Genomic DNA, 25,060 nt, shown 5'->3' with positions numbered 1-25,060 from the left:
TATATATATATTTTATATATATATTTATCTATACCTAACCCTGACATTCTATAATGTCTCCAGTTTTAGTTATCTTCACAAAGGAGACAGGAGATATATTTGCTATAAGAGATGTGGTTTTAAAAAATCATATTCTGACCTCCACTTCTAAAAGTTAGTAAATTTGAGGGCTGAGAACCTACTGACACCTCAACCCTGTTATTAAAGGCTTAAATTACTCTCAGAAGAGATAACCCTGGATATTATATAATATTTTAAAAATATGTAACTGGTTTGGAGAAAGCAGACATTTGTATTCCAAAACGATGCTGTGTAAACATGGAAGAACTTTTGGTTTGGTACTTATTACATTAACCTTTTAATATTTCCTTCTCATCCTAACATGGGGATAACAATGACACACTTTTTATTTGCTGCAAATAATAAACTCAGGGCTCTGCTCATTGAACAAATAACTCACAGTAATGACCTTCACTGAGGGATTGCTGAGGCTAGGGCACTAATTCTGCAACTAGCAATAAAAGTAGGGTTGATATGGTTTGCTCTGTGTCCCCACCCAAATCTCATCTCAAATTGTAATCCTCATGTGTTGAGGGAGGGACCTGGTAAGAGGTGACTGGATCGTGGGGGACGGTTTCTCCATGCTGTTCTTGTGATAGTGAGTGAATTCTCTTGAGATGTGATGGTTTTAAATTGGGGTACTTCCCCCTATCGCTCGCTCTCTCTCCTCCACCATGCTTCCTCTTGGCCTTCTGCTATGAGTGTAAGTTTCCTGAGGACTACCCAGCCATGTGGAACTGTGAGTTAACTAAACCTCTTACCTTTATAAATTACCCAGTCTCAGGAAGTTCTTTATAGCAGTGTGAAAACAGACTAATACAAGGGTCATGTGGCCTTAAATGTAATATGTTATTTTGGAAGCAGAATCCTAGGTTAATAATTAAAGCATTTAAAGAAAGGTAATAGCAATTGGGTGAGAACTCACTTTTAAGTTTCACACACTGAAAGCACAAGCAAGGCTTATGTGCCTCACATATTGCAGAATCTCAGCATCACAGTCCCTGCAAGCAGATGGGCTCCTCCGTTCACGTCCCTGACCTCCAAGGCAGGATGTAGGGTGAAGAAGGACCTCACTTATCCTGCTGGGGACAGGGTCTGTCACACTGATCCCTTTTCCATATTTGCCCTAGGATTAGCTGAGCAACGCTCTCTAGATCCTGCTACCTTGTAGAAAACAGTGAAAATGTGACCCGGCTCTTTAGAGAACCAAACTGAAATACATCACTCCTAATGACGCCCACTGGCAACTCCCATAAAGAATTCCATGTGGCAGGGATGCCGGCTCCCATCTGAGTTGATGTCTCTGTCCTTTGCAGAGTTCAGACAGGGCTGAGCACTCCCGGTTGCCTGAGGATGTGGAGCTGACAGAGTCTACTGTGGTCCCGGAGGTTCTGGGGAAGAACCAAGGGTGTGCACTTGAGGTCTGCGATGTGTTTGGGCAGGTCAGGCAGGTTGGGCAGAGGCTGACTGGTGGGGCAGGAAAAGCTCCTAGGAGGGAACTGATGTGAATGTAAACCAGCCAGCGGGTACCATGAGCAGGGTGCAGTGGCGGGGAGGGTGGACCCAAGGACTGGAGTGGGAGTCATTATTTGACTCGTCCTTAGCCTAGCAACAGAGAGGTGCATCTCAATTCCCGGGAAAGAGGCTAAGGTGGTCAAAGCTCTTTCTATAATGCCTGGGGCATAAGAAGTGTTCTTCAGGGATCCTAGTACAAATTGTAATGCAAAGGGCAGTGAGCCATTCTTTCTCTCTGGTTTACCTACTACCTCATAGCTACAGTCTCCTGGGGGCTCAGGGCAGACACCTGTGGGGCCACTTTGCCTGGGGAGCAGCAGGTGAGATGGTGACAACCAGCAGAGCAGCACAGGCCATGCCCCGGGGAGCCACAGTGACCAGCCTGGAGAACTGCAAGCTCTAAAAGCACTGTGGAAGCTTCTGGCAAGCCCAGTGGATAGAACAGATACACAAAGAAGTCGGAGATAGTAGTGCTTCCAGTGTGGAACTGCGTCTGGTAGAGCAGGATGGCGGGGAGGGCTGTGTGAGGGCCAAAAATTAGGCCGCGCGCGTGTGTGTGTGTGTGTCTGTGTGGTGTGTGATGTATGTGGTGTGTGTGTGTGTGTGGTGTGTGTGTGGGGTACGTGTGTGGTGTGTATGTGGGGGTATGTGGTGTGTGTGGTGTGTGTGTAGTATGTGTGGTGTGTGGGTGTATGTGGTGTCTGTGATGCGTGTGTGGTGTGTGTGTAGGGGTATATGTGTGGCATCTGTGGGGGGTTGTGTGTGGTGTGTTGGTATGTGTGGGGTGTGTGTGGGGTGTGTGGGTGTGTGTGAGTGGTGTGTGTGTGGGGTATGTGTGTGGGTGTGTGTGTGGTTTGTGTGGTGTGTGTGTGGGGAGGTATGTGTGTGGGTGTGTATGTGTGTAGTGTGTGTGGTATGTGTGTGTGGTGTGTATGTGTGTAGTGTGTGCATGCACACACCCGGGCATGTATGTTCATGCCTGCATGTGCCGGTCTGTGTGGGTATGCCTACATTGCACAGGCATGTTTGCATGCACCCACCTTGGTGTGCACATCTAAGAGTGTGCACACCTGTGTATACATATCTTTGTGTGCAAGTAAAGTTAGTGACTCAGTGTTTGGAGGAGAGGGATGGATGTGAGTTGGTTTTAAGTAAATTTACCTCAACTTCAACCTCTCTCTTCCCCCATCCATGTCTAGGTAGCTTTTCCACCACCCACAATGGCTTCAAAACTCTTAATTGCAGGTAATTGCCCTCAGCTTCCCACCCTCAACTCTTACTACTGGCTATGTGCCCAAAGGATTGGGTAATGCTATCTTTGTATGAAAGAGATACAGCAAAAGAAACTGGGGACAGCCAATGGGGAGAAGCAATGCCAAGGGTAGCTGTGGGCTGTTGTCCTTGCAAATTTCATATGACTGACAGACTTTCTGTGGCCTAATGATTTTTTAAAAGGTAATCTGCATATATATATAGCTGTTTCCATAGCAACTCAGATTGTGTTTCCTTACATTGCAGCCCTAATGGCAGCTTTAGCAAAGCTACCTAGAGATGGTGAGGGAGCCCCCTGGAGGTAAAGGGAATTTTAGTAAGATCCTGGTATTTGGAGGTTGATCAGCAAATTTTAGAGATATTCCTTTCCATTCACTAAGCGTGTGGCTTATCTAATCAGACTTAGTGTTTGCTTTTGGGAGAGTTGCCCTTCTGAGATCACCTGATCATTTCCTTCTTTTCAATCCCATTTTCATTAGATTCAAATTATAAATACCTAGCCATGCTCAATGTGAAGTTTACACATGACAATAAAATTTCACATCTGTGTTTACACACTTCAACAACTAAGTTAATAGCAAGCGCAGTTTTGCAGAAAATTATTAAATTGATAGACTGTTTGAAAATTCTAAATGATCCATGTTCACCTCATAACCACAATTGTGTGTTAAATACAAATTTCTATCTCCTGTTAATTTAACAAAGCCTTAGGAAAAAGGCATGGAAAGTAAGGCATATTAACATGCCCCTCCACCCATACATGTCCTTAATAAAGGATGCACGTGATTGGGTGTGCATAAGTGATTACACATATCAGAAAATACCCCAAGGTTAAAAGTAGAGAGGATGGCATCAACACTCTCCAGCTAGCTGGGAAAGATACCCAGCAGCTAAGGCCCCACTGCCAAAGAAGAGCAAATCAATTTAGTTCTGTTTGTTTTCCTTTTTTGAGACCAAGTTTTGCTCTTGTTGCCCAGGCTAGAGTGCAGTGGTGCGATCTCAGCTCAATGCAACCTCCGCCTCCTGGGTTCAAGCGATTTTCCTGCCTCAGTCTCCCGAGTAGCTGGGATTACAGGTGCCTGCTACTGCGCCTGGCTAATTTTTTGTATTTTTAGTACAGACAGGGTTTCACCATGTTGGCCAGGCTGGTCTTGAACTCCTGACCTCAAATGATCCAACTGCCTTGGCCTCCCAAAGTGCTGGGATTATAGGCATGAGACACCGCACCTGGCCTAGATCCAGTTTTGTGTACTCTCTCTCTTTCTCACTTGCTCATGCTGTCTCTCTGTCCCTCCCTCTTTCTCTTTCTCTCAAACTCTTTTCTTTCATTACCATGAGCATGTGTAGAACCAACATAAAATTAAACATCTGCTTCAAAACTGCAAACTCACTTAAATGGCAAAGACGGAAACAAAACAAAAACTGCTAAAGCTAATGTCCAACACCTCTTTTTGTTAATAAAAGTGTTTCTTAATGCTTTGAAATCAGTATTTCGCAGCCTCAGATTTCCATGCATATTACTGCCTCTCACTAACGATGGAGGGGAAGAATTTTAAAGAATAAAGGATGGAGGACGGTTCTTTCCAATCTAAAAAGAATCACTTGACATAAAATGTGAGAAATGGAAGTAGCCTTTTTTTCTACTGATACCTGCGAATGCAAATGTGGTTCACTGTTAAGTATATCTGGAAACCAGATAAAGAGCGCATGTTCATGTTTGCTTTTAATTAACTGCACAGATAAGCCTCAGAAAATATATCTGTGAACAGAGCAGGTGTGCCACTTGAAAACAGAATTGCACTTATGAATTAAAATCCATTTTCTAAAAAAAAAAAAAAATCCAACATGCATGAAAGCCAAATAATACGTAGGGCAAGTGGCTCTTTTAACTAATATGTATCATAATTTTAAGTGCTAACCGTGCTTGCTATAGACTGCTGTACTTGAAGTACTGAATACTTTTATGCTCAAGGTTCCATGGGTTTTAAATTGCTTGAAAATATGTCCTAACTTTTAAGTTGGCTGACTGTCATTTGCACAGTAGATTAATCCTTGTTCACTACTGTGAATTAATAGTCTGTGGAATTTTTTTTTCTCATCAACGAGGACACAGCTGACTCTGGGTGTGCCCCTAGCAATTTTTGTGTGAAGTGAATCAAGTTATGTAGAAACTTATCAAGTATGTTCCTCATTATTCCTTCCACCTAAAGGCCCTTAACTTCTAGAAGAATCGTAGATTAAAAGGCGAATATGAATGGAAGAAGAAGACCAGACCGTTTGAAGCCGACAGCACTAGGACTCAATGCAAGGAGAGTGGCAAGCGGATATGCAGAAGGAAGCTGCTTTGCGCAGGAGCGCTTGTGCCTGAGTCTGAGCAGGTGTGCAAGAACAAACATGCCCACCCCTGCATGCACACGAATGACTCAATTCTCAATCCGTTCTTATTAAAGGAGCATGCATGGGAGAGTTTGCCCCACAACCTTCGTGGCCCATGTTTATTCTCTTGCTCCCATTGCCGCAAGCCAAACCCATATGCATCTTTAAAACCCATTTCAAATGTTGCTTTCTTCATAAAATCTTCCTTGATCTCTTCTACTGAAGTTTCTCTTTCCTCCTTTAAGCTCGTCTGGCCCTCTCTCCATGCTTATTTTGTAGAACAGTTCTCCATCTCCCTCTCCCTAACTCAATGGACTGCTCCTAGAGAACAGAGCTCACATCTACCTCATTTTCATAGGCTCTCGTCTGCCTTGACTGAGCAACCTTGTAGTGTTGCTCAGATATCTATTGTGAACAGGTGAAGAAAGAAGGAAGACAAGAAGGTCACCTTCTAAGCAGTCCCATTTCCTGACTTCCCTGGGATTACAGGTCTCATGATAAAGGCTCCTATTTTAGGAAACCACTTCACAGAGATTCTTGTTCTGGGCATTCCCTGGGGAGGGCACACAGTTGATGTACACAGCTGCCGTGACGGCAAAGACAACATCCGTCATTAAGGAAGAGCGAGTCGCTAAGTGAAAAGAGTTTTGCATGTGCAAAACTGAAGCTTCTCCTCCACTAGGCTGAGATTCATCCTCTAAGGGACAACCAGAAAGGAAGTTTATTTCAAAGGTGTCTTTAGGAATGGCAAACAAAAACATCTGTTGGAAAGGAAACCAGGTGTTGGGCAAGGGATGTAGACATTCTATAATTTGGTGCTCTCCTGCAGGATCCAGTGGGGATTGCTATGTTGTGTTCGTTAACACTAGTTAATGTAATTTTTGTGATAATTGTAGAGCAAATAGAGCAAACTCTCAAATATAATTAGGGAAAAGTGTTTCTAATTGACTTGTAACTCGTGAGTTGCAAAGTAAAGCCACAAATCAGTTATGCATTGTCAGACCTAACAAGTGGAAATGTGCTGTACATTTCAATCTCGGCAACACAAAACAAAACGCAAAGACCCAGAAAAACTTTCCTTTAAGCCCTTATACAATTTTGGCATGCTCTGAAATGTAATTAGAGATAAGCACAGATACATCTCACGTCACCAGCCCTAATGATCATGGAGGTGAAAACTGAAGACAACTTCAGACGGGGTTCAAGAACATCCAACATTTTACCGCTGCAGTACGTAAAATGGATCATGCTCACGAAACACTCTCTGATCAGTGTACAGAAGGTTCTGATGATACTTCAAAATACAGTAATATTAACTGTAATATTACTGTAATTAATAAATTACAGTACTGTAATCTCTTCAAAGGTTTTGTAGGGAATTAAAGGACTATACTATTTGCAAGCTCCACCCCAGTTAACACTGCCATCACTAACAGTTGCTTACTGCTGGCTGTAAGTCAGGGGGCGGTACAGGCAATTTCTTCTATATCCAGTGGAAGCGATTCCACTTATTTTCTCTCTCACTTGAGGAAGCACACTGTAGTATCAGGTAACCTAATATTAATTTGAAATGCATTCATTCTAATTTGAGAAAAGTGATAAATGGGTCATATATTTTCATTGGATAATGTAGTTACTATTAGCATCAGATTATTTTGGCATCTCTCAAAACACACTGTGTCTCCTAATCCTCCACTCCTCTGCTGTCCACTGTAATTGTTGGTCTTGTGAAAGTAGAAAGTGGTGTTTCTCACACATGCATGATCCTAAGAACCACAAGAGGGTACCGCTGAATGTGTGGATTCCCAGGCTATTATCATGGAAATTTAGGGTCCAGAAATATGTATTGTTTTATCAAGTGGCCCCAAAGAAACTCTTATGATTGGATAAACTGGAAAATCACTGGTGTAAAGCAGACTGGCTTTGGAAATCAAGGACTGCAAAAGTACCATAGATGAGCTGTGACTTTAAGCATGCCCCTTGCATCCAACCTCACAGGACCTCAGGAGCATTCAAGGCAATGATAGGCAGGAAGGTACTAGCACTATGACTGGTAAGTGTGGGTGTTCAGAAATGTCCACAAGAAATAAATGCAGAGAATACCTGGATTCTCAGGTTAGGCACATTGGACAACAATAAGAATGTAAAACACAGGAAATAATGTGACATATTGGCTCTAGAGGCATCTGCAATGTCCTACTCTGTGACACAGGTAATAAAGAAGGGATATAAGCTTGACTTACCCAGATATAAATGTTAGCAGTCTAATCTTAACATAGCACAAGTAACTACAGCTCCCTTAAAAAGACTATTTATGACAAACATAGACAAATGGGACAGAATAAATAACTCAGAAATAAGACTGCACATCCACAACCATCTGATCTTTGACATACCTAACAAAAACAAGCAATGGGGAAAGGATTCCCTATTTAACAAATGGTGCTGGGAGAACTGGCTAGACATACGCAAAAAATTAAAACTGGACCCCTTTCTTACAAAAATTAACTCAGGATGGATTAAAGACTTAAATGTAAAACTCAAAACTATAAAAACCCTAGAAGAAAACCTAGGCAATACCATTCAGGACACAGGCACGGTCAAAGATTTCATGACGAAAACATCAAAAGTAATGGCCACAAAAGCAAAAATTGACAAATGGGATCTAATTAAACTAAAGAGCTTCTGCACAGCAAAAGAAGCTATCATCAGAGTGAACAGGCAACCTATAGAATGGGAGGAAATTTATGCAATCTATCCATCTACAAAGGTCTAGTATCCAGAGTTTACAAAAAAAACGTAAACACATTTATAAGAAAAAACCAATCCCATTAAAAAGTGGGCAAAAGACATGGACAGACACTTCTCAAAAGAAGACATTCATGCAGTCAACAAATGTATGAAAAAAAGCTCAACATCATTGATCACTAGAGAAATGCACATCAAAACCACAATGAGATACCTTCTCATACCAGTTACAATGGTGATTATTAAAAAGTCAAGAAACAACAGATGCTAGCGAGGCTGCAGAGGCTGCAGAGAAACAGGAATGCTTTTATACTGTTGGTGGGAATGTAAATTAGTTCAACCATTGTGGAAGACAGTGTGGTGATTCCTCGAAGACCTGGAACCAGAAATACCATTTGACCCAGCAATCCCATTACTAAGTACATACCCAAAGGAATAAAAATCATTGTATTATAAAGACACATCCACAAGTATGTTCATTGCAGTACTATTCACAATAGCAAAGACATGAAATCAACTCAAATGCCCATCAGTGATAGACTGGATAAAGAAAATGTGGTGTATATATATACCATAGAATACTATACAGACATAAAAAGGAGTGAGATCATGTCTTTGCAGAAACATGGATGGAGCTGGAAGCCATTAATCCTCAGCAAACTAACACAAGAACAGAAAACCAAACACTGCATGTTCTCACTAAACTTAAAAGTAGGAGCTGAACAATGGGAGCACATGGACACAGGGAGGGGAACAACCCACACTGGGGCCAGTCAGGGAGTTGGGGGAGGGAGAGCATCAGGAAAAATAGCTAATGCATGCTGGGCTTAATACCTAAATGATGGGTTGATAGGTGCAGCAAGCCACCATGGCACACGTTTACCTATTTAACAAACTGCACATCCTGTACATGTACCCCAGAACTTTAAAATAAATAAAATTTAAAAATGAAAACAAATACTGTATATGGAAATATCTTATTCACTGAGACATTGGTGCCACCATCCTGGTCACCGGTAAGAGAGCCATCCCATAAGGAAGGGAGAGCTACGGCTGGAAGAAGCCATATTTCTGAAGACTCTATGGCATAGAGCTGCATTATCACCCTGGAACACAATAACCTGCAGATTTCACGTATGGGAAACAAAACTTCTCTAGTTTAACAGATCATTATCTGGGGATTTTCCTTTCTTCAGACTTCATTCTAAGTAGTAAATTTCCAACTCTTTCTAATCTCCTTAGCCTGCTTGGTTTTTCTCCACAGCACTTGTCACATGCTGAAATGACAGATTTATTTGTCTCAGTTTATTGTCTGACTTGTCCACTACAACACAAGCTTTAGGAGGGCAGGTCTATGAGTTCTCAGCTTCTAACAGCCCACAATGGTTCTGTTAATAGATTATGAAATTTCACGTATTGTTTTGACATAGTTCACTCCTTTACATACGAATCAACGGAAATACCAAGACTCCTCTCAATGGTGCTCCTTTTTTTCTCCCTTCCTCCATCTGGCTCCTTGAAAAACAGGTGCCATGATCTTGACCATTAGGAAGAAAGCCATAACATAAGGAAGGCTGGCCTATGACTAGAAGGTGCCTGGATCTTTACTCCTTGTATCCCAAGCACCTCAACTTCACTTCCAAATACATTTGACTCTGAACAACATGGTTTGAACTGTGCAGGTACACTTATACACAGATTTTCTTCCACTTCTGCCACCCCTAGACAGCAAGACCAATCTCTCTGCTTCCTCCTCCTCAGCCTATTCAATGCAAAGATGATGAGAATGAAGACTTTAGGAGGATCCTCTCTTACTTAATAAAGTGCATACATATTTTCTCTTCCTTCTAATTTTCTTAATAACATTTTCTTTTCTTTAGCTTACATTGTTGTAAGAATAGAGTATATAATATGTACATAAAACATATGTTAATTGACTTTTTATATTACTGGTAAGGTGTCCAGTCAACAGTAAGCTATTAGTAATTAAGTTTTGGGGAGCTAAATTGTATGCAAATTTTCAGCTCTAGGGGTTGTCAGCCTCCCTAACTCTTGGGTTGTTCAAAGGTCAACTATAGTAGGCACTCAACAGCAATCTGTTTAATGAATGAGGGAACGAGACCCACAGTCTACAGAAAGGCTTCCGTCTCTAGGACTGAGGGTGGAGCATGCAGAAAGTTAAAGATGTGGATTTCCTAATTGGATTACAGTCAGTCTGTCTGGGGAAGCAATTAGGAATCAGAACAGTGCTGAGGGTTGTAAGTTTTTGCCCTCTGCTGGTGCATATGATTTGGACTCGCCTCTGTGAAGAAATAATCCTAAAATGGTCAAAATGACAGGAGACAAGAACAGGCAATGTCTCAGCAGAGAATGCACGAGACACAAAGCTGGTTAGGAGATGACTTGTCATCAAAAGGTAGACCAAATACTTATCTCTTCTCCCCATCATTGATCCATCAGAATTAATAGCAATGTATCAGAAAGGATTCTTCCCCAGGCCTGATGTTTCCTTACTGCGAATGGACCACAATTACCGTAACACTGGACTCTCCCAGCCTCTCACTTGCTCTTTCCCTGAGAGAGAGAGGAACTTGTCCAAGGCACCAGTGAGTGTGCAGGGCTTGGCCCAGCTCTGAGCTTCTTCCACTTTGGCATGAAAGGCCATGAGGCACTCTGCTTCCCCTGGTCTCCATGAGATGTGCCCTAGTGGCTGGTAGAGGAGAAGGGAAGCTGCTCTGACCCAGCGGTTGCCTTTGCCGTGGTAGATAAGTCTACCTAGTTCTGGCATTCTGTGTGAGCAAACCAGTCTGGCTAAAAAGCCTGGAGTCTGGCCTCCAACCCAACCCCTAGCAGTAATGAGGTGATAATGTGGCCTCCTTCTTTATTCCATTAGAACTTGGTTGCAGAAGACAGTATGCAATAGAAGGTTCTATAAACTACGGCCTGAGCTACCTGCTTGCATAAATACAGTTTAATACACAGCCATACACATTTGTTGATGTATTATCTATGGTGCTTTCATCCAGCACAGGTAGAGTTGAGTAGTTGTAACAGAGACCTAGGGCCTACAAGCTAAAATATTTTCTATCTGTCCTTTTACTGAAAAACCTTGCCAACTCCTGTTTGAGAATCTACAAGAGAATGGTAGAAAAGCGTATTGCCTCTAGTGCAATGCTTTCGGGTTCAAGAACAAAGGAAAAGTAAAAGACAGGCAGGATGCAATTTCAGCAAACACTGCTACACTTCCACATGCTAAAAAGCCAAGTGTCCAACTTAGGAAGCAGGTTCAAGAGAACTGAGCCTTCCTGAGATCTGCAGAAGGAAAGCAGAGGAAAACGAATGACAGAAGGACATCCCATCCCAGCAGTAAAAAGAAGTGCTAGAAAAATGCATTTCTCAGGGCCCAGAGCAGGAGCAAGCAGACAGTGGCCTGCAGTGCACACAGCAGAGGTCCGGGCTGGAAGGTGCAGCAGGTTCCCGCAATGGCAAGAGCAGCTTCAACAGGAGTCTGTTGAGGGTGATTTTGCAATCTTCGTAGGGCCAAGGGAGCAAATCAATTCCATCATAAAAGCAGAAAATCACTGTTGCACCATAGGATTGAGGAAAAGCTGCTAACAAACCATAGGACAGTGGAAGGCTTGTTACGGGACAGAACACACTCATGGGACACTGGACCAAGACACCTGATTCCCAAAGAGGAAATCCAAAATCAAAGGTTTCCAGTACGCAGGAAGGGAAAGAAAGCACCTCATATAAGACCTGGAGTGGTGGGTTTGTACTGTGTCACCCCAGGCAAACTGCAACTGTGCTTCCCAGGATCTCCTTCCCTGCTTGGTTGCAGGTTGAGGCAGTCCATGGAGACATCTGCAGGATGCCTGGCTGGTGCAAGTGAAGCACAGAGCTGAACTCTGAGGGCTGCGGGCAGAGGGCATCAGGGCTGCTACAGTGTGTGCACGTCCCCCCTGCTGCTACTCCACCTTCTAGACCACAGCTCTGACAGCTCCCACCACATCCCCTCTTTCCACTTCCCTAGGTCCTGGCCAGGAAGAATCACGCAGGGCTCTGTGGCAAAGAGCGGCAGCTTTGTGTATCACTCATGTGGCAGATTTGCAGGCAGCGAGAGGCAAAAGAGGGGTGCCATTTGTCCCCATGAGTGGCAGCTGGCTCTGGCTTCCCCTGCTTCACATCCTGCTGTTCTTTCTGACTGCTGCCTGCTGGCCTGTGTCAACTGCAGGCCCATCATCAGACACAGTGGCAAAGCCTTCCACAGACATTTTCACCAGCTCTCACCGTGGTGTCAAGTCTAATCCTTATAACAAGTCCCCCTTTCCATGTCATCTACAGTGCTTCTGCCTCCCTGGTCAAACCATGATGCACCTGGAGACAGGTGCTGTGTCTGCTGCCAGTATCTAAATGCTGCAAGGCAGCAACAATGTCTATGATTCCAGTTTCCCAAAGAAGAGACAATGGGAATGGTGGAATCTCCCTTCAAGCGGGAAGTGCATCATGCCAGAATGAACCTTTGCCTGGACTTCTTTCTCCTGATTCAGGTTCAGTCCACAGATGATGGACTCTCAAAGCCACACAACACCAGGCTGGCATCCCCTGACTAAATCCAAGGGGTCTCCATGCGCTCACTCCCTCAGACACTGTGGTCAGCAGAATAATCACTCTCCAAAGATGTCCACATTTGACGCCTCAGGACCTATGAATGGGCTCCTTTACATGGCAAAAGGGACTTGCAGATGGGATGAAGATAAAGCATCTAAAATGGGGAGACTAACATGGAGAGAATCCTGGATCAGCCAGGTGGGCACAATCTAATCACATGGGGCTTTAAAAGCAGAGAATCATTTCTGGCAGTGATCAGAGGAAAATGTGACTATGGAAGACTCATCAGAGATGCAACGTTGCTGGCTCTGAAGGCAGCGGAAAGGGGGTCATGAGCCAAAGAACGTGGGTAGCATTGGAAGCTGGAAAAGGCAAAGACATGGACTGTCCCCTAGAGTCTCCTGAAAGCAACACTGCCCCGGTGACAGTCGGATTGAAGCCAGGAGAGTCTGCGTCAGGCCTGTAACCCCTAGAACCGTAAGAAAATCAATCTGCCTTGTGTTAAGATGCTAAACGTGTGGTGAACTGTCATAGCAGCCACAGATGACCAATACAGACTCCACTGATGCCCTGCAGCACCCCCGGTGAGGGCTGGCTTCTGGGAACATGTCTGCCTAGGATACTTTCCCTTAAAGGCTCACAATGGCTTGCTTGCTACATTTGATGGGCAGGGGCCATTGCTCACACCTTTGAACAGTGAGAGGAGGGAGAGCTGACAATGCAATCATGCATCGCCTGAGGCCCTGAAAGTATGTGGCCAATTCCAGTGTGAGGTAGCCCTGAATTCAGGCTGCTGGAGGACCCAGGCCCCATAGAGGCACAAGAATCCCCCTGGCTGAGACTGTGCAAAATAAAAAATTGGGAGAAGATGATTTTTACACATTAGCTAACTTAAGAATTGTGGATTTTGAACTTTAACACACAATGGCAAGAGGTATTGATTATTTGACTTTAATTCCTTTGAACCTTAATGTCTTTAGACTTCAACATGAAAGTGGATTTAAACTTTGATTTTTAATTTCTCCATGGGAATTTGATATTTGGTGGGGTTCATATTAAAATTTGAAGCATCTCTACATTACTGGCATTTCATTATTGAAATGTCTCTATTCATTTTTATCTTCGGGATGTTGTTTAATCTTCTCACAGAACCTCTAATGTGCTATGTTGGACAACATACCTGGACAACATTTGGAATAAGAAATAAAACTGGACTTAATTTTAAATCTTGGGAACATAGTAACCCTGAATTTGATTTAAATAATTTGCCCCTCTGACCCCTTTTGGTGCCTCTTGGTGTAATATACAAATTGCCCACCAGGAATTCCAGGTGATCCCCAAAAAGTGCCATCAAGACAGAAGAAGAGCTTTCTTGACAAACTGCTTAGCTCCTGCTCCAGGGAGAGGGGTTACGCCTCTGGGTGATCATAACAAAGAAGGTGAAAGAAAAATAGGCTGGGGATGTTAGTGGGAGAAATGCATTCCCTGTGTTCCAGTGTCTCCTTCCCTGCAGGTGCTTCATTAATGTTATACCCGAACTTCTGTTACATTAGCAAGGTCACTTGGCTAACAGACCTTAAAGAAGGCCTCCAGCCTGGCTCTGTCAGCAACAGAGATAATATCTGTAAACATATTTACACTTTGTTTTATCTTCAAAACTGTTCAGAGTTCACTGTATGAGTTCAGAACTGTATGAGTTCAGAACTCATACAGGACAGAAGATGTTATTTATCATGGACATAATGGAATAGAGAAGAGAATGGAAGGAGTAATTCAGACAAGAAATTTCATCACATTTCTGTAAGATACAAAACAGCCAGAGGTGAGCTGATAGATGGAGCTGAGGGAGAAGCCAGCATAGCCCAAGATACATACCTAGGGGATCCTATCCCAGGGAGGTGGCTGACTGTCCTGGCGGAACCCTAGGAAAGATTTGTCCTCAAGAGATGGCAGGAACCTGGGGTGCAGAAATGGGAAGACAAGCTAGAAAAGGGTGATTGAAAGGAAGTAGTCACCTTTCATTCTCCACTTCCACCTAGGTTGAAAGAATAGCCAGCAGACAGGAAAGTACTGTCCCCTTCCTCCAGGCCACACAAACAAAATAAACAACTCAGAAGAATCTCCAAGGAGATGGATTGCACTGGGGAGAACCAAAAAGGTACTGCGTATATCTGGGCCTTAGAGAAAAACCCTCCTCTTTAAAACACTTACAAGACTCCCCACTACAACAGTTCCCTCCCACCCACTCACCCTGAAGTGAAGCTTCACTGTGAACATGCTTCCCCGACATGCACAGAGCTCACAGAAACTCTATTTCACTATTTTAAAAATAAGCAGAAGATTGAGGACCACCACAGATTTGAAGTAAGCCTGCAAAATCAATGAAAAAGCCCACCATAAAAAAAGAAAAGCTGACAATGAAAAAAAAATTGAGATAATTCATGCTAAAGAGATAAAAACAAACAAGTTCTAAATAATATCCTTAGAGAAATTCAAAAATATTTTACATTCATAAAACAAAATAGGAGCTATTAAAAAACACAAAAGAGAATTCTTAGATTTTTCTCTTTCTTTTTTTTTTTGTTTGTTTTTTTTTTTTTGAGGACGGAGTCTCGCTCTTCGGCCCGCGGTGGGGGAGTGCAGTGTCCAGATCTCAGCTCCTGCCAAGCTCCGCTCCCGGGTTACGCCATTTCTCCTGCCTCAGGGCCTCCCAAGTAGCTGGGACACAGCGGCGCCGGCCACCTCGGGCCCGGCTGTTTTTTGCTATTTTTGGAGTAGAGACGGGGTTTCACAATGGTTAGCCAGGATGGTTCTCGATCTCCTGGACTCGTGATCCGCCCCCCTGTCTCGGACCTCCCAAAGTGCATGCGGCATTACAGGCCTTTGAGCCACCGCGGCCCGGCCAGATTTTTAAACACAAAAGAGAATTCTTAGATTTTTTCTTTTCAAAAGATGATACCATCTTGGGCCCCTGGTAGTGGGAGCGTGGAAGTCACAGAAAAATTGGGGGAAAATAAACGTTGGATACTAGAGAATTCTTTCAGAACATATAATAAAAAGGCAAAGGGCTCCAAATTATATAAGAAAATACAAGAGAAATAATCCAAGAGGCTCAAAATCTGACTAATTTCAGAAAAAGAGGACAGAGGAAATGAAGACAAAGTAATTATTTTATAAAAGAAGAAGAAAATTTTCTGGCACTGAATAAGGTCATGACTCTTTAAACTGAAAATGTTCCATGATTTTTTTTAAAAAAGGCAACACCGCATATATCATGAGAGAATTTAATAGTATTAAGTCTAAAATTAAATTATAGAAAATATTCCTGAGAAAAATAATTTTCCATCTAGAATTGTGTATCTAGTAACCATCACTCATGTGTGAGGGTTAAAGACTTATTTTTTCAGAATTTAATCTCCTAAGCATCCCTTTTCAGGAACTTATAAGAGAGAAAAACGAGAGAAGAGGGCACAGGATCTTGGAAACAGAAGTTCTAATCCAGGATTGCCGTGCAGGTCTAGAGAGCAAAATCCAAATCCATCCCGAAGACAGAGGATTCTGGAAGGGACTTCTATGGAGAAAGGAGGGAATTAATGATGCCCAAAATGAAGGACAAGGTTAAGTCCTCAGCCTGACTCCTTAACTAAAAGGAAAGACCATCTGGATATGCGAAGCATCAGATGGACGAACACACTCTTCTCCTGAAGAAGTACAGTTCTCAAGACACATGCTTTCACCAAAATAACACTTATTTACTAAGTTCTATAGTTTACTAAAAACCATTTTATTATGATTTGTAAAGCATTCTGAAATCTTTAGTTGGGCATACTCAAAATTTTGGTCCACTATTTCCACATTTAGAGAGAGACAAATTACAGGAGTCAGGCCCAAAGGACGTGAAGGATTTCTAATCAAAGTTTATTTGCTTAGGAGCTTTTCAAGCAATGGCTGGCATACAATAGCTTCGACTGGATTTAAAAAAAAATTCTCATCATCATCTCATAGTAATTATTGCATAGGAAGAAAAGTATTTATTGCAAGACATAGCAGGCAGCAAAATATATTCTACTGTGAAGAGATAATTGCAGTGAAAACAGGCAGCTGTTTTTTTCAGCATGCATGTTTACGTGTTGGATGTAAATGTATGTAAACATGTCAGTTTTAACACTTTATCATTGTTTGAATAGTTTGTCGAGCAAAATTCAACACATAATTTAAAGCTTTGCAAGATCATTTCTTTCTTATTTATAATTTGGCACTCTTGACATCATAGGTTCTTCAGGATATACAGCTAGGTCTAATCTAAAATCTGGTTTATAAACTATGCTTTAGTTTTTTAAAAATCACTAAAATTGTTCTTTTGAATATTTGTTTATAATACATCCTAGTCTACAAATAAGTAAGAAATTCAAAGGGAGACCTCACCCTGCCTTCCCATGTAATTTTTTGTTCAACATTTGTTCTCATCCACGAGATAATAGGCAGAAAAGTGATCAGAAAAATTCCCCTGTATGGCGGGGCTCCTGTAACGTACTGAGTCATTATTCTTCGCTGAGTTCTGTATTAGATCCACGGGAGAATTGCAAAGGAAGTAAGGGGTATAGTTGTTACACTTAGATCATCGTTTTGTTTAATTCATGCATGGATATCTGACCTAATTCCTAAACAGATTTGCAGCGGCTCCTTGTGACAACAGACGTGAAGCCAGCCTTTCTTCTTGTACACCCTACTCCACCTCTCAGAGTCAACCACTCCCTTGCTGCTCATCTAGCAAGTTCCTAAAACGTGGTCTTGTTTGTCAGGTCTATCGCTTTAAATATTTAGCAGCCAGTGCTGCACATACCTGACCATTCAGATCAGAGCCTCACCCTGCAGTGGGCACTGCTGTAGGCATCTCTGTGGCGGCACTGTGTGGTCAACTGAGGGTATCTCAGGCTTGGTCAACAGAATCCAAGCTTTGTCTGAGGTGAATTCCTTTTGCCTCATTTTGCTTTTGCTTTAGGCGGTGAAGCTGGCTTTGGCTTGATTTACATCAGTGAGGCAATGTCTGTGCAGAAGTCAGCTGAGTCCTGCAGGTTTCCAGGCCCCCTCAGGCTTCTGTCAGTAAGGAAACTCAGAAGGCTTTGTCTAGAGCCAATCACTAGACTGGCTTACAGTAGCAATTGCTTCCACACTAGAATGTTCTCCTAGATACTCTCTTCCAATTTCCTTTACTAGAGTGGAAGCTTGGCCAAGGGGCTTGTGGATTTTCTCAAGAATCCATGATGACAACTTCAGAAACCATGAACTTCAGCTTGTCAACACGTTCTGATATGTTATTCTTTGAAAAAGGTGAAACTGATGGCTGAAGTTCAGCCAAGCACAATATGAACATGCTTCTGGAAAGGCAGAAAACATCTATTGAAGTAACAACCACTGTACTTCTTAATGGATGTGGCTATCACGGCATTTCTTCTAGGAGGAGACACAGAGAGAGCCTCAAACTCCCAGCATATGCTGATGAAAACACAGTGGGACCAAACATGATAGTGGGTGCAAATCTCCTCCTTCTTAAAAGAAGTGGAGGAAGAGTGTATCCTCTCCATACATCAAGCAAGCATCATTCCTACAGCTCGTGTTTCACCAGGAAAAGAAAAAAGAGGTTATGTCTTTGGTTTTCCAAATGGGGCTCACATAGGAATTTCTGATGTTGCCCTGGCACATGTGAACGGCTGACACCCAGAAGCTGTCAGAAGCGATGTTGAAGGCAATGGAGTCGACAGCGGTCAGTTCTTTATAGCTGCTTCAAATGGCAGCACAGGATAAGATATATACTGCAGAAGATGTCATGTGTCAGGGGTATGGCATTTCCATTCTGTTTTAAGCCATCATTCATCTCAACCTTTGGCATGTGGCTGAGTTTCTTTGGCAATCAGGGAAGCCACCACAGAGGGGTTCTTCTAGACAATGAATTTTGTGTTGGAGCAAATTCAAATTTTAGTCAAATCCAATTCTTCTCAAATCATAAATGAATCCACACAGTGTACACAGAAGGCGCTCTGCTGGTCTTCATTTCTTATGGCTCCATGTATCTGTTGGTGGAGTCTTACTGCACAGAAGCCTCCTGTCCCCATCACATGCACTGAGCTCTTCCTTTTGCAGGCAGTTCCAACTTAAGCACAACCCACAAATATAAGGATGGGTGTTCAGAACCATAATGGTAGGAAATACTTTCAGTTACATAACTCACCCCTAAACTATCATAGACATCATACTGCGTAGATAAAAACACTTTTACTTTCCCTGACTCGTGTCTTCCCACATTAGTTTGGTGTGAAACATTGCTTTAGTAGTATGGTAATTCTTAACAATTATTATTTTTTCCACAAAGACGATTTTCTACTTATGGAAAGACAAAACAAAAGAAAAAAAACCAATTTGCATCTAGTTCTAATGTAACTAAGAGTGAGAAAGAAATGTGACAGTAATCTCAAAGAGTGTAAATTTAAGAAAATACACGAAAGTTGGGAGTCTTGACCCAAAACTGGACAAATATTTGTGACTCTCTAGCTTGAATAATGTATTTTCTTAAAAAATACATTTTCATCTACTTTATCAGCATAGCTCCAAGGAAAATTTAGAGTTAAGACAGAAGGTCGATTGAATCACAGATAATTAAAAGATCTTTTTAGACAGTCAACTATGCAATCCATTTGCTAAATACTTGCTGATGGGGTACTTTTTGATGAACTGAAAACCAAATATCACCTCGAACGGTAGTGAGCATGATTAAGATGAGTAAGCAGCAGAGTACTTTGAAATGCTGTATTGAGGCCACCTGGGCCATTAGTACTCCAAGTAACACTGCATATTTAAAAGGGAGGGATGACAGCTCATGGTTAACACTGACTGTGTTCACATGTATTCCACATATGTGCCATACGTTTTACAGGGTCTCATTTCTTAAACCCTCATGACCATAGTGTGGCTACTATAATTATCTCTATTTTACAAAACCCAAAAGTCCTACAATCATGGAAAAGCTTTCATGTTCACTTTTTAAAAATTCCTTAATATGTAATAATTGTGACTTTTAATAGACATGAATATTTCATTCAAAAAATTAACTGCTAAGTAGGATAAGCTGTCTGTTGTTAACCACACTAGAAACCAGAATATATACCTTATTAGCAAAAACTGACACGCCTTGTCCTTTGATCAATTATTATTAATGCTATTCTAACAAAGAGCCGTGGGTATTGTACGACCCTCAACTACTTCTAAATCCACTGACAAAAACTGATTATGATCACAGAATTTTAGTGAGGGTTACATTTCCTGGATTATTGAACATGATCAATCCATGCGTGTCGCATCTGATACCATTTTCTTCAGTTGTTTACTCATTTGAAAACACATATTGAGACTGCCTACGTTATTAGACCGCCACAATATTTATTTGATTAGTACATTTACCTCTGTGTTGGATAACGGAACGTTTACCTTGAGATAAAATATAATAATTTAATAATGATTCTAACCTGTGACCAGCTCCCGGATCTCCAGGTCAGTCGTCTTGCGGAGTAACCTCACCAGTGCTGGGATGCCACCACAGTTTTTCAGGGCAATTTTGTTATCATCGTTAGCCTTCCCATACACCAGGTTTCTCAGAGCTCCACAGGCACTACGGTGGACTTCGGTCATCCGATGATCCAACAGGTCCACCAGGAGCTGGATGCCTCCTTGTCTCCTTATCTGAAAGAGCAAAGGACACCACTTTTGCTTTACAGTGTAAGGTTTCCCTACCTACCCCAAAACATGTTTTTCATATAAAGTATCTGCTAACAATTAATTGCACCAAACTGAATTAAGGCATACAAAAGGAAACGGAAAAAAAATAAATAAGTGTTTGCTTTATATTTGATTGCCTGTATTTGCTTTAATACCCTACCAATAACAATCCAAATGTACTTCTTTCAAACCATAGAATTTGGGAAAGGTGATTTTAACTTCATAATGAGTGCCTTAGACATTTCTCTATAAAATATGCCACATCCTCATGGATGAAGCACATGAAGGAATAAAAGGCATTAGAGTGATCCTCATTCCCCAGGCTTATTAAATTTAACCACTGTCTTAAAGGGCTGCAGGAATGATGTACAAAATGTTAAAATTATGCTTAATAGGGATATGCTCTAAACATTTCAAAGGAACCAGAAGCGAAATGAGAGACTGGAAGAACTGACACGAGGAGTTTCATCTCAGATGACCCGCGGAAATAAGAATGTTTCTTACATGAGAGACAGAACACGTGAGGCCAAGGGACGCTATGCTTAATTTAGGTATTTGATTCAACAACAACAAAACCACTGTATATTTTACTCTTCTTTTTATCAAAAGAAAATTTTAATCTTTTATAAGTAAATGCAAAATATTTTTGCTGTGTATTTCGAGATGCATGTTCTCCTGGTTGCCCTTTGATTTGGGGCACAATTTAAAATTTAAATTAGAAATGAAATAAAGTGGCTACTTAACACACAGGCTATTTCACAGGGTTTTCATTAGCAAAGCTGCATCTGAAAACTTTTGCATGTATATGGAAAAAGAGCATGATTCATTCAGGAATACTCTTCTCCTATACTGTATGCTTCAGAGTTCTTCAGGGATCGAAGGATTGGCATCTTCTCTACTTAATTTTTTGATTACAGAAAAACTCATTCATGTCACAGATGTGCCGGGACACCTGGCTACAACTCCGGCCTCTTTCTTTTTTTTTTTTTTTTTTTTTTTTGTTGAGACAGGCTGGAGTGCAGTGGCGAGATCTCGGCTCACTGCAAGCTCTGCCTCCCGGGTTCACGCCATTCTCCTGCCTCAGCCTCCGGAGCAGTTGGGACTACAGGTGCCCGCCACCTCGCCCGGCTAATTTTTTGTATTTTTGGTTGAGGCGAGGTTTCACCGTGTCAGCCAGGATGGTCTCAATCTCCTGACTTCGTGATCCGCCCACCTCGGCCTCTCAAAGTGCTGGGATTACAGGCATGAGCCACCGCGCCAGGCCATCCCAAGGCTCTTTGAATAGTGCCCAAGTGCTGCTCTCTCTGTGAGGTGACTCTAACCACACAGTTTGAAACTGCACTTGGAACCACACCCTCACCCCAAGCCAGCATTCTTGTTTATCTTCAAGTGCTATTGAATTCTTCATAGGACTTGTCATATTCTAACTTATTTGTTATATTTATCATTATCCTCTGTCTTCTCCTATAAGGATGCTTGTTCTGGGAGGAAAAGTGTTATATATCCCTATCCCTAAAACCAGTGCAATGCCAGACACATCATAAATATTCATGAAATATTTGTCAAATGAATGGAGAGGGTTAATATATTACTTGCTATGTTGGTGTTTCTCAGCTTTGCTAAAATAGTATTTTCAAAATGAAGAAATATCTCTCTTTAAAGACAAAAAACAAACACCTCTTTTGTGACCAGCCAGGGATGTATCCAGAGGCGTCAGCCCTGCAGCTCTTCCAACCCAGCTTACAAACAAAATAGAGCATGCTTCATTCATACAGGGTGGCCTCTGATGATTCTGAATATGCCTACAGGAATTATTTTCATTCATCAGCAAATGAAAGCAGAAAAAGGGGAAATCCTCAGAGCACTCTCAGACTCTAAATCCCTAACTTTGAAACCATGAATGCAGCGTTTCACATACGGCACCTCCACAGGAACATGATAGGGAAGGAAGAGGGAGGGATGTAGAGGGACAGTGTAGTTGAGGGGGTTATGGTTGCCCATCCTGAGGGTGGTGACAGCACCTGGGTATAAGAGACTCAAGGATCTTTTGGGTCAACTAAGGAAAGAGAAAAAGAAGTGGGAAACAACTCTGCCCAACTTACAGTTCTACCCACAGCTTGCTCGACACCTGCCCAAGAGAGATGATGTCTGTATTCCTATATAGGTGTGTCTTGTTCATGCACCCAGATTATAAGCACACCCACTTTATCACAGTGCTTGAGAAGGGATATTCCACTTGTACAAAAAAGGTTAAACTATGAGTGTCACTTTCTCTTTGTGTGTATATTTGCCCATCTGTGATTTAGTTCAAAGTTCTCTGAGTTTAGTTATTTAAACAATAATGAAACCATTGAAAAGAGATAATAAATCCATTCTTACAGTGAATCTATTAGTTATATATGAAAAACAGATGGCATCATCAATCAATCTATGCATTTTATTCATATTTATATATTTTAGCAATACTGGATGTTATAATTAATATGCCTAATTTATTATATTTCCAATTCATACGATTTAATGAATTAAGTGATTAAAATATTCCAAAACATTAAAGGGAAAATGAATTCAAACTGAATGCCGCATGAATTCTTAATGCTAAAATGAAAACACAATGTTTTCAGTATGGCCCTAATTAATGCCATATACCCAAATTTATAGTGAGATTTTTGGTTCGATTTTAATCTATTTAGATAAACATAAATAAGTCAATTAACCTTTTTCTTTTGCTCTTATTTGGGGTCACCAGATACTCTATATTAAAACTTGTTTTCTTGGGATTGAATTTTATCTAAGAATGTGAGAATCCTGAAGCCAAACATTACTCAGAGTTAAAATGTAAATGGCCACATGTGTGAAATGGGATGGCCAGGTCCTTGGTTCTCCCTCCTCCTGCTGCAGCCTCCCCTCTCCCATCAGGACCAGAAGGGAGGCCCTGACATGGACTCCAGTCCTCTTGCTTCTGGTGGCTGTGCACGGCTCTGATGCTGTCCTCTTCACTTTCCCTCTATTTTGCTTTTCTCCAGGACCCTTCCTTCCTCCAATTTCTTTCTTCCTTCCTTCCTTCCTTCCTTCCTTCCTTCCTTCCTTCCTTCCTTTCTTTCTTCCTTTCTTTCTTTCTTTCTTTCTTTCTTTCTTTCTTTCTTTCTTTCTTTTTCTGAGATGGAGTTTTGCTCTTGTTGCCCAGGCTGGAGTACAATGGCACGATCTCGGCTCACTGAAACCTCTGCCTCCTGGGTTCAAGCAATTCTCTTTTCTCAGCCTCCTGAGTAGCTGGGATTATAGGCGCATGCCACCATGTCTGGCTAATTTTTGTATTTTTAGTAGAGACGGGGTTTCATCATATTGGTCACCCTGGTCTCGAACTCCTGACCTCAGGTGATCTGCCTGCCTTGGCCTCCCAAAGTGCTGGGATTACAGGCGTGAGCCACCGCACCTGGCCCCTTCCTCCAATTTCTTGCACCCAATCCATCTACCAGTTTCTTCTGGTACCTAACATGAAATCTTTCCAAACTTCCAAACAAACCTGTTTTAAACTCTTAAAATGTACAACTTTCTGAAAACCTATCAGAAGAAACTTGTCTTACTTGAAATGGCACCTTTATTTATTCTCCCCAAAAATGACGAGCTGTCTAGTTCCAATTTATCCCCCTAGTCGATCATTCCACATCCAGCAAGCTGAGCCCAGGTTTTTGTTAACATATGATCATTGCAGGTCAGTCTACCCTCTCCTCACATTATTTATTTAATCATCTTCCTGCAGAATTGTTTTTGTTTTGTTTTGTTTTGTTTTTCTTTCAGACAGAGTTGCGCTCTGTCACCCAGGCTGGAGTGCAGTGGCGTGATCTCGGCTCACTGAAACCTCCACCTCCAGGGTTCAAGTGATTCACTTAGTAGAGATGAGGTTTCACCATGTTGCCCAGGCTGGTCTTCAACTCCTGGGCTCAAGCGATTTATCCACCTCAGTCTCCCAAAGTGCTGGGATTACAGACGTGAGCCACTGTGCCAGGCCTCATGCAGAATTTTTTAAAAGTCAAATCTTGGAAGATTTTAGGTTTCATAGCATTAAAGTCAATAAAATGCTAGTTAATGTATATCTTATATTTATATATAATTCAACAATAAAATAAGATGCACTCAAAGAGTGCCTGTCACAAGGTAGTAAGTGAATAAGTATTTATCAGATGAATGGTGCAGCTGGTTGTCAGATATTTGTTTCTCTCTCTTTCTTTCTCTTTCTCTCTCTCTCTCTCTCTCTCTCTCTCTCTCTCTCTCCTTTTTAGAGCAGGTTTAGGTTCACTGCAAAATTGAGCAGAAAGGTCAAAATTCTCATGTACTCCCTTTCCCCACACAGGCACAGCCTCCCCTACTATCAAAGATCTGCACCCTAAAGGTACATTTGTTACACTGGATGAATCTACATTGACACATTGTTATCACCCAAATTCTACAGAGTTCAATAGTCCAAAGTAACAATAGGGTTCATTTCTGCTGTACCCTCTATTCTTAATAAATGTACAATGACATGTATCCTCCATTATAGTTTCATACAGAATAGTTTCACTGTCCTAAAAAATCCTCTGTGCTTTGCCTATTTATCCCTCCTTCTCCACTGACCCTTGGCAACCACTGATCTTTTTACTGTTTCCATGATTTTGCCTTTCTAGAATTTCAAATAGTTGGAATCACATAGGATGTAGCCTTTTCA

The 25,060-nt window shown here is 41.8% G+C and overlaps 1 protein-coding gene across 3 annotated transcripts in view; it reads right to left on the bottom strand.

Annotated features, from left to right (window-relative positions):
* CTNND2 (catenin delta 2) overlaps positions 1-25,060 on the bottom strand; it is a 414,955-nt gene that overhangs the window by 215,824 nt on the left and 174,071 nt on the right. For all 3 annotated transcript variants that reach the window (XM_017888565.1, XM_017888568.1, XM_017888566.1), the window contains exon 5: positions 20,103-20,316. In XM_017888565.1, coding sequence (XP_017744054.1) covers positions 20,103-20,316 — 214 coding nt within the window. The remainder of the gene's footprint in view (positions 1-20,102; positions 20,317-25,060) is intronic.

This window comes from Rhinopithecus bieti, unplaced genomic scaffold, assembly GCF_001698545.2.
Source record: "Rhinopithecus bieti isolate Rb0 unplaced genomic scaffold, ASM169854v2 scaffold_17184, whole genome shotgun sequence".
Classification (NCBI taxonomy): domain Eukaryota; kingdom Metazoa; phylum Chordata; class Mammalia; order Primates; family Cercopithecidae; genus Rhinopithecus; species Rhinopithecus bieti.
The sequence above is the reverse complement of the archived record's forward strand: the minus strand, read 5'-3'. Positions and strand labels throughout refer to the sequence as shown.